Source organism: Amphiprion ocellaris, chromosome 1 (assembly GCF_022539595.1).
Source record: "Amphiprion ocellaris isolate individual 3 ecotype Okinawa chromosome 1, ASM2253959v1, whole genome shotgun sequence".
In the NCBI taxonomy this organism is placed as follows: domain Eukaryota; kingdom Metazoa; phylum Chordata; class Actinopteri; family Pomacentridae; genus Amphiprion; species Amphiprion ocellaris.
The window spans coordinates 32,921,480-32,936,589 of record NC_072766.1 but is presented as its reverse complement, the minus strand read 5'-3'; the positions used below and the strand labels follow the sequence as shown (position 1 = coordinate 32,936,589).

The window sequence follows — 15,110 nt, the reverse complement described above, 5'->3', positions numbered from 1 at the left end:
TGGAAGGGACAGTTCTGTTCTCCCATAATATTAGCAGGAAAATGTCCCCTCCAACATGCAAATTTATACCCGTAAGATACGGTTTTAGTTTATGTGAGGTTTTACTGTTTTGCGAGAGTTCTTGTTGCCTTAACTCCAGACTCGTGAAGGACCTCAGTGTTTCGTCTAACTGAGACAGCTACTGTTTACAGCATGAGCTTCAATTTCACAGTTCTTTATAGCTCTTCCATGTGGGCTGTGTGTTGGTTAGTACGCATACTTGAAGCTTAGATTCACAAAAAGAACATCTTTCACAGCCTCAAAGATGTTGACTGTCTCCTGTAATGTCAACAAAAGTCCAGAATGGGTCCAACTTCCCTCTATCTATGTCACAGGACAGCAGCTTTGTTTAAAGTGAAAGCTCTGAGGAAAAAGGAGTGGAGTAAGAGAACAAATAACACGGGCTCTGTTGAAAAGTGGGTTTAGGATGGAGTGAATAAACAGTGTCTGTATGTGTGTCTTCACATTCATATGTATGAGTTTGCTTGTGTGTATGCGGCCTTGTTTTGCCATCTTTGTGAGGACTAATTTGACTTAGGATTCGGCACTTAGTTGTGATGGTTACAATCAGGGCAAAGGGCATTATGTCAGCTAAGGTCCTCACAAAAATAGCAAAACAACGTCTGAGTGTGTGTGGGGGTGGGTGGGTGGGTGGGTGGGTGGGCGTCATCATTGCGTGTAGCATTAGCAGAGCAGGGACTCCTGCCTAACAGAACCTGACTGAGTGAAAGCAGAGGGCAGGGTGGTTGTGTAGCTGAACAACATGTGTGTTGTTTGGCGTTTTCACTGGAGATTTTTCCAGTCTGTGAGACAGCGCAGGACCTGCAGAGAAGAGCCACCTAAATGGAAAAACTCTCAGTCATGCTTCAAATGAATAATCCACAGCTTTCGTAATGTGCACAATCACATCAACTACATCTGAGTTTTGGGCCCGAAGCTTCGATTCTTGCTCAACAAATGATCTCACACCCTTGGGGGAGGCTCAGCCGGATTGGCCTTGGTTGTACCAGCCTGGACTGGCAACTGCATGCTGTGTATGGCCATGTGGTTGTATCTAAGTTAATGTATCGCTGTGGGGACAGTAGAAAGAAAACTGCCTTTCCACTGCTGCTCTGAGTTATTTGTGAAAAATAAAGGTTGCCTTGGAATGGACATACACAGTGTTATATAACTTGTTTACATAAAAGACCTCTGTGTGTATGTAGGCTCATGAATCCCCACACACACTTCATTAGGAAATTACAAACTTCACAGGCCAACAAGGGCATCTTTAAACTTCCTCGCTCTGCAGCTAATTTTGATAGTTACACAATACACTCTTACAAACCTTTTTCTCATTCTTTCCTGTCCTATTCTTTCTACAGTCACACATGATCGTGAACTGGATTCCTGTCGCACAACCACATGGTTCAGATAATTACGGGATTGTACTGACAGTCATCTCTGTTAAAAAGCCTTCAGCATTGGCAGTTGAAGTCCTACTCACCGTAGTCGATCATGCTGTTCCAACCAGCATCCACTGCTTCTGCTGAAGGTGCAAACACAGGATCCAAAGATCCAAAGGATTCTGACGGAGCATCCGGTCAAAAACTAATGTCTCACTCAGAGCATGCTTTAACTGCTGTGATTCATCTAGGGTAATGTGTGCCTGTACCTCTTCTCCTTTTTTGTCTTTCTCCTCCCTCTTTTTCCTCCCCTTCTGTCTGGAGAACACAACAGTGTGTCTGTAAGGCATGGCTCCCCAAAATCTCTGCCCCTTTCCTGTGAGCCAGCTCCAGAGAAGGAAAACACACAGCACTTAGCTGGGCTTGACCTCACACCCACTTTACATCATACAACTGCTCTTTTAGAAGGCTCTGTCAGTGTATGTGTGTGTGTGTTTGTGTGTGCACACAGCGTGTGTGTGTGTGTGTGTGTGTGTGTGTGTGTGTGTGTGTGTGCGTGCGTGCGTGCGTGCGTGCGTGCGTGTGTGTGTGTGTATGTGGGTACATACTGCTGCTGCAGGGAATGAATAGATTCTCTGTGACTAACTTCAGTTTACACATAAACACACTCCTCATTTGCCTGTACGTGTGCGTGTGAATGTAATTTTCTGTCTGAGTGGTGTGTCTCAACTGCTGGACAGTAAACACAAAACTACGGCAATTTTGGTCAAAGCTGTGGAAAGAGAGAACCATTTTGAGTGAACTCAGTTTGTTTTAGGTGGGCTCTGACTGGAGGTGAGAGCTTCGCAGGGTTTGGAATGTGGTTTAGGATACGGAGGAACATCAAATGGGGACTATTTTGAAAATTTGAGGAAACCAACATTCTTTACAAATATGGTATAGTCAAAAAGGAGCTGGGTCACACTATTATATGCCACAACAAAAACATTCAGCCACAATCTCCCTACTTTTTTGATGATTGGGATAAGGTTGAAGTGTAAAGAAAACGTTTTGCCATGGGTTTTGACAAACAATGATGCTCAGATCAGCCACAACATTAAAACCACTAGCATAATAAAGTGTATGCCCTTTCGGTGCTGTGAAAAAAGCTCCTACTCATTAGACTCTACAGGTCTCCTGTGGTATGAGCAGGGCCTCCATGGATTAGGATTGTTCCTGTCATCTCAAACATCCTTAATCTGATTGGGATATGGAGAGTTTGGAGGTATATAGGCCAAGTTGATTCTGATTGTGTATTAAGATGTCAAGAGGAAAAAATTCAAGTTTTTAATTGGGGCACAGATGGCAGGAGTTTCAGTCACAAAGTGTTTCAACAGGAACAAAGAGTAAAGTAACATCTCCTTTTAGGTCCATGGTAAAGACTTTCATAAATAGGATATAGAATAAATTATGCTGGACAGTGCACATGTTTATGCATCAGTGTGACATTGTTACTGAGATTGTTACCTGAGGAATGTGATTTAAACCACTGTTAATGTAGTAACAATTTCAGTAAACCCCTTTAGTCTGCTGCTTCACTACTGACAGCTAAGTTGGATTTAGTCTTCACACATACAGATGAAGGATGAGGAGTAGAAGTGAATCCAGTCAGTCCCAATGGCCATTTATTGCACATATTGTTGTCGAATTATGGATAAGTTGAAATAAAATAAAAGCTTCAAACTAAAGAGTCTTTAAGAAGGCCTAGTTCCTTGATGCAGCCACATGGTGAAAAAACCTCAGCCACAACCAGATACTGTGGCAGCTGGTTCTAAATCCTTCCCCCTTGGGCTCCACCTTCAGCTTCCTCAGCCACGTGGAGATAGACTCTGTGGTCTCCTCTAGGTGGGGGTAAACACACCTATGGCCATACATTCTCCCATAGGCACACATGCACACACACACTCTCTCTCTCCCATACACATCCACATACTAATAACAAGACGGAATTCATGAAAATCAACATAAAACTCAATTTGGCTCCTACAATTGAAAACACCTACTCTGAATCCAGGAATTTTAGTCAATTATAGGCAAATATCCAACCACCCCTTTATTTCTAAAATTCTTGTAAAAGTTGTTACATGCCAGTTATGTGATAATCTGCATAGAAATGGTTTGTTAGAAGGGTTTCAGTCTGGATTTAAAATGCATCATAGTACAGAGACAGCACTGATAAAAGTCACCAATGATCTTCTAATAGTTTCAGACAGTGGGCTAGTTTCTATACTTGTTCTACTGGATCTCGGTGCTGCATTTGACACAGTGGATCACAGCATCTTATGACAGAGAGTGGAACATTTTGGGATTAAAGGAACTGCACTAAATTGTTCTAAATCATATTTATCACAGATTCCGATTTGGTCATGTTAATGATGATTCTTCCAGAGATAGTTATGGAATTCCACAGGGTTCTGTGTTATTTACTTTGTACATGCTCCCCTTCGGCAATATTATTAGGAAGAACTGCATACATTTCCATTGTTATGCAGATGACACCCAGCTATATTTATCTATCAAGCCAAATGAAATCAATCAGTCAAACTCCAGGCATGTCTGAAGGACATAAATGCCTTGATGACCTGCAGTTTTATTCTCCTAAATTTAGACAAAATGGAAATTGCTGTATTTGGGCTTGTCACACTCTTTCTAACCAGATAGAGACTCTGGATGGCAGGGAGGCAGACACCTTTTCTTCTTTTAAGATTAAGCTTTAAACATTCCTCTATGATAAAGTCTATAGTTTGGGTGACTTACAATCACCTGGGCTGTCCCTTAGTTATGCTGCTAAAGCTTTAGACTGCTGGGGCATTCCCATGATGCACTGGGCTCCTCTCCCCTACTCTCTTCTCACTTTTCCATACAGTTATTCAGTATATCGCCATGTCATGTATTCCATGTCATAAACTTTGTGTCTTGCCTCACCTGTAATTTGTGTTTTGTTCTCTCTGCAGGTGTTTCTGGATTTGGAGCTACACATCTCTGATCTGCAGTTTCTGGCATCAGCGATCTCCAAAACGTTCATTGTTCTGTTATGTACTGTTTGCCTGTTCTCCATCTGCTATCCCGCTATCCCCACCCTCCTCATCCCCACTCTCACCCCAATCAGTCAAGGCAGATGGTCGCTCTCCCTGAGCCTGGTTCTGTCTTTTTTTGTTTCTCAGGGTAAAGAGGAGGTTTTTGGTTCCTTCCCACCGTAGCCTCCAAGTACTTTCTCAAAGTGAATCCAAATGAAGCTTTGGATTTGTTGGGTTTCTCTGTTTAAGATTTGTATGGTTTTTGCCTTACTGTGTGAAGTGCTACAAGATGGCATATGTTGTGAATTTGTATTATATCAATAAAACTGAAGAGAATAGAAAATGAATTGAACTTCAATGCATCATGTGATCAGACTGTTAGCAAGAGCAGCTCATCAAAAATTATACATATAATTATGAATATAAATATATAATTGGCCAAATACATGATACATGTATTTGGCCAATTTTTGATATATTGATAATATATTATATATGCCCCTATAGGTTGAGACTGCGATAGATAGATAGATAGATAGATAGATAGATAGATAGATAGATAGATAGCTAGATAGATAGATAGATAGATAGATAGATAGATAGATAGATAGATAGATAGATAGATAAATAGATAGATAGATAGATAGATAGATAGATAGATAGATAGATAGATAGATAGATAGATAGATAGATAGATAGATAGATAGATAGATAGATAGATAGATAGATAGATAGATAGATAGATAGAAGCAAACATCTTTATGTAATGAAGTTGTAAAGATTTGTGCATCTTTTTGATAAGTGAGTTTATTGTCCTTGAGTGTGTCATGTGTTTTATTGTGCCTCCCTCTAGTGGCCCAGCTGTGTCACCGTGGTCACACAGGTTGAAATAGAGAAGCTACATTTTGTATGGACAGGATACTGTGTTTTATCTACAAAGGTGTTTTATGTACAAAGTGGCACTATTTTTGTGAGCAGTGGGTACATGATTTATTCATATAATCAGCACAACAGAAGTCATGTGGTCTACATTGTGTCTCACTTTTTCATTGCTTCTGACACAAAGTGCATTTAATCAGTCATAAGTATGACCCCCACGACCCTACAGAGGATAAAATGATGTGTAGTTAATGGATGGATGAATAGATGGTCAGTGTATGCCTCCTTGAACAATACACTGTTCCTTGAACAACGGAACAGTTAGGAAGGCATTTTACTGGGAAGATACATAGTTTTGTGATGCCTGCCTGCCTCTGTGAGCAACTTTTGGTTCAACGTCTTGCCCAAGGACACTCTGACATGTGGAGCGTGATTGAACCGCCAACCTTGCAATTAGTGGACAATCCGCTCGACCACCAGAGCCACAGCTGCAAACTATAAACAAAGAAAACCCACAAAAGTCGCCAGTATCTTTAGCTGTCAGATATATGTAGCGTCTCTAAAATGTAGTGCAGTGGAAGAATAAAGTAATATTAATTGAAAACAATCAAGAGGAGTATCTCAGATTTGGACTAAATAATAAAGCACTTGAGTAAATGTACTTGTCAGGCCTGTCTCCACCTCTGCTTAGCTGGCAGTCTCTCTCTTACTACTTCCCTCCCTCCCTCCCTCCCTCCCTCTTTGTGACAGGTCTTACATACTTCACTCTACTGGGTCAAAGTTGGGTTTATTGCAGAAATCATTTCCCAGTCTTTCATGCTTGAAAATGTAATTTGACATGTAATCTTCTGTGGTTTACAGTAAATTTATGTTTAAAACATACCCTCTGACATAAAAATATTATTCAGTCTGTTATGATCTAACAGTAAAAGTCTCATTTCCTACTATTCTGGATCTATCAGTGGAGGAATGAACTCAACCACTGTAACTGAATGGCATACAGTAGACAGGTTCTGTGTCTGTATTGTGCTCTCTAAAGGAAATGGACCACACCTCAGAGAGAAAACAGGGTAAAGATCATCCTCTACAGCAAAAGCCCTTTCTCTGTTCTCTTTGGCCTTGTTGTACTTCCATCTGTGGGCTGACCCAGCAGACACTGGGGGCTGTGCAGAATTGGGCATTAATTCAAACAATGTAATACTTCCCACCTTTTTTTTCACATCTCAGAACACAATAGAATTACAGTAGATACAGAACTTCTGTCCAAGAAAGAAAGTTCCTGTCTTTCTTTGATAAATGGTCTTCCTTGCATATTTTGCTTAATAACACTTTTAGTATTGATCAGTGGTACAGTGACAAGGACATGATCCCACACAGCCTCTTCACTTTGTGTTCACTGGGACACATTTCCAAGCCAGGTGATTAAACCCAGGTGTTTTGCTCCTACACTAACACTGGCATGCCCATTTCTACTAATCTGATGCAATATTTTTACACTTTTACTGTATGTCACAACTGCTTGTAAATGTAACATAGCCTTAAAAAACACAAAATGCTGTCAGTGGCTACATTTTTCAAAATTCATAAACCTCTTACACTGAAATGCAAACACCACAAACTTTCTACAGATCACTCTCACCAAGAAATGTTGGAAATATAAATCCTATTACCACCATTGTATAATCAGTTGTTCCCCTCGGACACAAAGAATGCTGGACACCTGGACATAGAGTCAGATGAAGAGAGACAGAAATTGAACAGGCACACATAACAATTGTTTTCAGATTAGGTTAAATGCAGGAGAAGACATAAGGCGTGATGTGAATGAGAACTTCATACCTGGATGTATAACGATGATTGTATCTACAGTTTTATGTTGCAATATTGGAAATAACTACAGTAATACTAGTTTTAATGTGTGCAGCTGAGGTTATTCTATGTAGAAATGGCTTTGCAGATCAAAAACTTTAATGTAGCATGCAACGCCAATGGTCACAAAATTCACTTTGTGACCATTTTCCTGAATGCTTTGGCTGCATAAGTTTTGTAAAACAGGACAACATCCAATGAATATGTGATTCTGACTGGAAGGGTTACACGAAAGAAAAAGAACTAGGCCCAGAGGCAGGAGGGATGGATGACGTCATACCCTTTGAATGTTACTGCTGGTTCACATTAGCGCTTGTTCACACACACACACACACACACACACACACACACACACACACACACACACACACACACACACACACACACACACACACACACACACACACACTGCTCACCAGCTTCATTCAAGCAGATTTTCACAAATACTGTAAACTGATGTCAAAGTTCTATTATACAGTGTCACCATAATTATGCATACACAATGTTTATCTTGGATCAAGCAAATTAGATCGTGTGGATTGTATATTCCCACGTGTAGGATAACTATATATATATATATATATATATATATATATATATATATATATATATATATATATATATATATATATATATATATATATATATATATATATATATATATATATATAAATAAAAATAAAAACATGCCTGTCTTCTGCTTTTGGTCCATTCTACTTTAGATCACACCTTATGCCCCCTCTTCCAGCACACCAGGAATCTTTCTGCACATTTCAAAGTTTCATCCTTTGCAATCTCCTGCAGATAGTGTTTATAGAATGCTAGATGATTATCTAGCATTCAAAAAGTACAGGAAGGACATCTGATAATGTGGTGGGCTGCGATAAACTTTATATCTTTTTGTGGAATGGAATTCCTTCATGGTGATGAATAGAGACTATGGTGGGAGACTATTATCATAGTCTTTGGTTTGGTTCTGATTATTTCCTGTTTTATTTTGACATTCCCTGTCCTTGTGTGTCTTTTTTGTCTCAGTTCCTCCCTTTGTGTCTGTTTCCTTCCTTTTACATTGCCCCGATAACTTATACCTGTGTCTTGTCTCTTCAATCAATTTTGAATATATAAATAAGCTTGTCTTTCTCTCTGTTTATGTCAGTTGCTCCTGCTGGTTTCCTTCCTGTTTGTCCACTTCATGTTGACCTGTTTGATTCTGTGTCTGGTTTGTGTTTTGGATTTTTTGTATTGTCTCACCAGCTTTGTGTTTTTTGTATTTTGATTTTTGGTTTTCTCATAATTAGTTACCTTTAATAAACTTTTGATATTCACTGAGACTTTTAGTTTGGATTTTTTCCTGGACTTTCAGCTATCATTTGTTTACTCTCCTGCCATTCTGCGTTAAGTAACTTTGGTTTGATCAAAATTTCCTTTTGCCACAATATGTTGTGTTGTACTCTGCACACTCAATGGCAGAAAACACCACTTTACTCCATATAATCAAATATTAATGAAATATAGACCAAATATTGTGGATTTTGCTTCAATTGTCCCTTTTCCTCACATGACAAGTCTTTCATAGAGGTCATCAATCAATGAAACAGGGGTTAGGTGCTGTTTTTCCTGGTAGGTTTTTATGTTTTCATTTATTTTGAAATATCTAGACTTTAACTATTTAAGAAGTAGTCTTGTTTGACTCTAATTCCTTTACAAACATTAACCAGTTAATGCAACTCATGTTGGCTCTAACTCATGGTAAAGAACTGACTCATTCTGATGCTCCAGAACTCCAGGTGCAACAGGCTCCCAGTATACTGTAAGTCTTCTGGTTTCTGTCTAGGGTTAGCGGGGTCCATTTCTGCTCCTGGGCCTCAACAACCAAGTCTCTGCCAATAACAATCAAGAAAAACACAGGTCTAAATAATAACATTATAGTTCAGCAAGTGAGGCAGGAACCCATCAACAGACACTTACAATACCAGAGCCCTTTAAGTGGCTCACCTAAATGGAATGCAGCCATCATTAATGTTATTAATTCCACCTGTGCTTTCCTTTACAGAATGCCATCTGATTGAAAAAGCTCTCTTGTCTAGTTTAAGCATCAGTTCGATGTTTCCCATGCTCTGACGATGAATAAGAAGCTAAGCAAGACTGTTATAATATTGGTGAAGCACTGATTGCTGATATACCATTTTTTCCTACTCAGCCTTGATTGATAAAGTGATATAAGTTTCATCTTATAGTGTTTCATCTAAAATTTCAATTTGTCCAACAAATTCAATGATGCTTAACTAAAATTGTTATATGTCTCTGCCAAACTTAGTATTTGGTGCAAATTAGCAAATCTACATTAAGATATTTATGATATACATCAGCATGTCACCATGAGCACATTACTATGCTGACATTGGCTTTTAAGCACCATTGTGCTTAATTGCAACCTCACATAGCCAACTAGTGAGCTGAAAATTCTAACTCTGAATGGTTACTGTTAAGCTATTTTGGCAGCAGACGGGAAACACAGGAGCAGCAGCTTTATTGTTTCCTCACTCTGATAGCTGTAATATTACCCACCTGCCACCTGGCCTGAAGACAAGAGGAAGTTAGATCAAAGAAAAACAAAAAAACAAAACCCTCGCTTTGTCCTCCCTTATTTCCAGGGTATGGAGGGATGAGGTATCCCCAATAAAGTAAAAACACTGGATTGGTGCAGCGAGGCACGGCCCAGTGTTGTGTTTGTGTATGAGGACAATAGCAAGCTAGGTGGAGTAGGGATAAGATATGAACAGTGTACAATGAATGAGCAAGTGTGTTTGTGTTAGCAGTGTGTATAACAATGTGTACACCGTTTCCTGTCCACTGTCTGTATTCAGCTACTCTGAATCTAAAAATATTGATCCCTGAACCATTATGGCTCAAAGGTCAGTGTGTGGGTGTGAAGGACTCCAGCCAACTATCTCTTCCCTGCAGGCAGGCAGGTCCAAAAGAAAAATCGGGTCTCAACATAGCTCAGGTCAAAGATCAGTTCTGTACTGTGGTGGGAGCCAAAGAAGGGCTAGGCCTGGAATTACAAATGAACTTGAGAAATGGCCAAGTCTCCACATTCTGCAGCTGAATGTGAAAAGAGTGTGTGTGCGTGTGTGTGTGTGCGTGTGTGTGTGTGTGTGTCTAGTAAAATAGCTTGCTGTTTAGTTCCATCACCTGCAAAAACAGTAGGTTCATGTTCCATCTCTGTTCAAAAGTAAATCTGCTGAAGTTTGCACTCTAATGGCCTCTGTTGAGTACATTGTGGGAAAGTGGTTTAATTCAAGTATCTAGCATCTCGGCATTACATTATTTTTACAGTGATTTACGTGTTAAAGATTTTGTTCAGATGTTTTTTGTTTTTAAATCTCCATCCATCCCTCCATTATCTATACACTACTTAATCCTCATTAGGGTCATGGGGGCACTTGAGTCTATCCCAGCTGACTTAGGGTGAATCCAGGGGACACCCTGGACATGTCACCAGTCTGTTGCAGAGCTACATATACAGAGGAACAATGACGCTCGCATTCACACTTAAGGGCAATTTAGAATGATCAGTTAACCTCAGCATATTTTTGGACTGTGAGAGGAAGCTGGAGTACCAGGAGAAAACCCACGCATGCACAGGGAGAACATGCAAACTCCATGCAGAAAGATCCCAGGAAGGCCGGGACGTGAACCGGGGATCCTCTAGCTGCAAGGCAAACGTGCTAACCACCAAGCCACTGTGCAGCTTCTTAAATCTCATGAAAAGATATTTTTTCTCCAAAAAACACCTCCAGTTAAAATGATTAAAATCAACTTACTTGTTTTCACTGAAGTACGACATCTGTAAGTATCAAATAAGGTATTTTTGTTTATATGTTTAATACAAGATGCCTCTGATAAATCCATTTATTCATTACATTGTGTGCACTGGGGCTTTCAAAACCCCTTGATCTAGCTGTACACTGAACTGTGATAGGGTTCCAAATTGGTTGTGATGTGACAATCATCTTGTATCTTTTAAAATGAGATTCAGGTGAGCATAGATAATGTTTCCTCCTTCAGCAGAGACAGGAAAACAACTATAAAGTGTCAGACTCTGAACATACATTATCCTGCAGCTTAATTTTAGTGTTGTTTAATATAGTCCTAATTATTTTACATTGACACATTTAAGATTTCAGGTTTTTTTCTATGATGATATATTTCTGTCATCAGTGACTCTACCCAACTTTGTTTATATCAATCAATGAAACACAATAGGCTTGCTCAGTAGTGAATTTATGATTTTTCTGGGAATAATATTACAGGGGTTGTCAGTCTACCATCCTGTAAACACTCTGAGGAACAGCTCCAGTGATGGCTGAACATGTACAGTAAATGATGCCTAGAAGACATAAATAAAAATATAGTGTCCTGTTGGTTCACTGGGCTGAGGTTATTTATTGCTAAAACTCAAAAAAAAGCAGCCCTGATGGAAAAATACTTAATTGGCTTTTAGATTTTTCTCCAGCATTACAGTAGAATTACATGGCATTTGTGTTTGTACATCCTCTGCATCAAAGCATTAGCACTATCATTTAATCAGTGAAACAAACCTATAAATAATGCATCCGGGATCAGTTTGCCTTTCTCGTGTTACTTCAACACAAATAGAAACCTACTGTGCTGGCCAGCCTGGCCAACAGAAAGGATATTCACCTTATGTTGTGTCAGACTCAAACAGTTTTTCCCTGTTAGAAACTGCTACGATAAAAAAAAACAAAAAAAAAAAAACACGAGCTACAGTACAGCTGGCAGCCAGATCAGGTCAGCAAGTCTGTGAGTGAATTCAGAATTGTGTCATCCACCGGCAGCTTCCTTCTCCTTTGAGAAGGATGTCTGTAGCGCCACTGGGATGGGAGCTCCCCTGGGGAGAAGGATAGGCAAGTGTTTCCCTCCTGCAGCAGGAAATGGGCGAAACCTTGCCCGAAATTATGACTGCAGTATTTTGTCGTGTGAAGGAAGCCACTCCTGATAGCACAGGCTATAGGTTTCCTGTTGTGGGCCAACAGTTTTGGCTTCACCGAGTGCTGTCAGAAAGGCTAAAAAAATGCTGGATGGAGAAGCGCTGAAAGCTTCTCAGCATTGTACTATGCCATAAAAAAGCTAAAGTTTAGCTTAAATGTTTATAGTTATTGACTAGTTACACAGTTCATGTCAGAATTAGTTATGATAACATAGTAACTACATGAAAGAAGCCATATTTGTCAGCTGCAGTATAAAGTGCAGTTTTGGTCTGTTTTTGACTGATACACCACCTTTTTTCCACTTTGTGATGGGCAGCTATTTCTTCACAGTTCACTCATTTACTATTTATATGGTGTTTTTAAAAAGACAATCTCTTCTTTGGACAAAATTAGTATGATTGTAATTACCTTATGAATGATAGTTGTGTGTGATTTGGAATCGTCAGTAGTTTTTATTAAATACAGAAAAAAGATAATATTTAATCTTTATGCAAAATACAGCAAAACAAGTGTCAGTTTAGGTGTGATTAAATGAAGTAGAATATACTGACTGAGATATTGCACTGAAAAAACAGTCTGATCTTTTGTATAATAGATCATTCTTGACCATGAAGGCAGTATTTAAAAATATTAACTCATGGTCCCTGTAATAACTAAGCAACCTTCTTGTATCCAGGAGAACATGTTTATTTCCTTAATTTGCCAAACAAATATTGTTTTGTAAAGTCAGTATACACAGTTGGATAAACGTCTCTTGTTTATCACTTCTATATTATGTTTGAGTTATCCTTACTTGATATACGGTAACATTATTTGCTCAATACTGTTACTCTGTTTTTTCCATGAGTTTCATGCACAGCAAATTGTACAATCACAGCTGTATTTACTATATTATATATGAGTCCCCAAATCCTGAAAATGTATTTATGATATACTGCCTCAGAAATTCTGGTATTCTTGACTTAAACTTTACACCAACAATCCCACAGTGTAATGTGAAAAGATGCAAAAATTACAGCTGGTCATGTTTGATTGTAAAACCAAGTCATTAGTTTCATTTGCATGTCTTAAAAAGGTCATCCCTGCTTTCATCTCCTCCAGAGTGGACTGTCAGTGTTCTTTCCAGTTAATTATTAGTTGTCAGACCAACCCATGCTGCCCTTACAAGCTGTCTATGAGTTTTAAAAGTATTATAAGACTTTACTGCTTTTTTTTAAAAGCCTAGAATAGTCAGGTCCAGACTACATCTGTGATCTGCCTACTTGTACTTACTTCCTGCTTGAGAGCTTGTATCAGGGCACCACTGATGCTCCCAAAACCTTAAATTGTTACTGTCCACTGAAAGGCCCTTTGCTGTCTGGCTCCTACTATCTGAGGATCTAAAGCAGGTAAAGTGTTCCCATTTAAATTATTCTTAAAACACACTTTTGCTGTATGGCTTTTTCTTGACTGATCATGTATTGAGCCTTTTTTTTTTTTTTTTTTTAGTTCTGTTCTAAGATCACTTTCTCTGGGAAATTAACTGCACAGCTGTTTCATTTGGAGCTGACATAAACAGTCAAAGTTAAGGGATTTGTTTAGCTAGTTTATCGCCTGACCTTGTGCAAACCTCATTTCCTAACAACACCATGGATGCCAAACATGAACCAGAATCAGGGTTACAGTGGCTTGCAAAAGTATTCATACCCCTTGAACTTTTCCACATTTTGTCACGTTACGACCACAAACATAAATATATTTTATTGGAATTTTATGTGAAAGACCAACACAAAGAGGCATACAATTGTGGAGTAGAAAGAAAATTATACATGATTTTAATTTTTTTTAACAAATGAAAAACTGAAAAGTGTGGTGTGCAAAAGTATTCAGCCCCCTTTTCTCTGAGTGCATCCAATTGCCTTCAGAAGTTGCCTGATGATTGCTGAATGATCGAATGTTGACCTAATGACTAAATAGAGTCCACCTGTGTGTAATTTAATCTCAGTACAAATACAGCTGTTCTGTGACGGCCTCAGTGGTTTGTTAAGAGAATATTGGGGAGCAAACAGCATCATGAAGTCCAAGGAACACACCAGACAGGGCAGGGATAAAGTTGTGGAGAAATTTAAAGCAGGGTTGGGCTATAAAAAGATTTCCCAAGCTTTGAACGTCTCACGGAGCACTGTTCAGTCCATCATCCAGAAATGCAAAGAGTATGGCACAACTGAAAACCTACCAAGACACGGTCATCCACCTAAACTTACAGGCCGGACAAGGAGAGCACTGATCAGAGATGCAGCCAAGAGGCCCATAGTGACTCTGGATGAACTGCAGAGATCCACAGCTCAGGTGGGGGAATCTGTCCACAGGACAACTATTAGTTGTGCACTGCACAAATCTGGCCTTTATGGAAGAGTGGTAAGAAGAAAGCTATTGTTAAAAGAAAACCACAAGGAGTCCCGTTTGCAGTTTGCCAGAAGTCATGTGAGGGACACAGCAAACATGTGGAAGAAGGTGCTCTGGTCAGATGAGACCAAAATGGAACTTTTTGGCCTAAATGCAAAAGGCTATGTGTGGCAGAAAACTAACACTGCACATCACTTTGAACACACCATCCCCACTGTCAAACATGGTGGTGGCAGCATCATGCTTTGGGGGTGCTTCTCTTCAGCAGGGACAGGGAAGATGGTCAGAGTTGATGGGAAGATGGATGGAGCCAAATACAGGGCAATCTTGGAGGAAAACCTGTTGGAGTCTGCAAAAGACTTGAGACTGGGGCGGAGATTCACCTTCCAGCAGGACAACGACCCTAGACATAAAGCCAGGGCTACAATGGAATGGTTTAAAATGAAACACATTCATGTGTTAGAATGGCCCAGTCAAAGTCC

The 15,110-nt window shown here is 39.5% G+C and overlaps 1 protein-coding gene across 5 annotated transcripts in view; it reads right to left on the bottom strand.

Annotated features, from left to right (window-relative positions):
* The window catches only part of il16 (interleukin 16), a 41,349-nt gene extending 39,572 nt beyond the window's left edge, over positions 1 to 1,777 (bottom strand). For 2 of the 5 annotated variants that reach the window (XM_055012256.1, XM_055012263.1), the window contains exon 1: positions 1,526 to 1,777. In XM_055012256.1, coding sequence (XP_054868231.1) covers positions 1,526 to 1,538 — 13 coding nt within the window. In that variant the 5' untranslated portion in view covers positions 1,539 to 1,777. The remainder of the gene's footprint in view (positions 1 to 1,525) is intronic. The other 3 variants (XM_055012249.1, XM_035945399.2, XM_035945400.2) reach the window with 2 other exon arrangements.
* Positions 1,778 to 15,110: the final 13,333 nt, after the last annotated feature.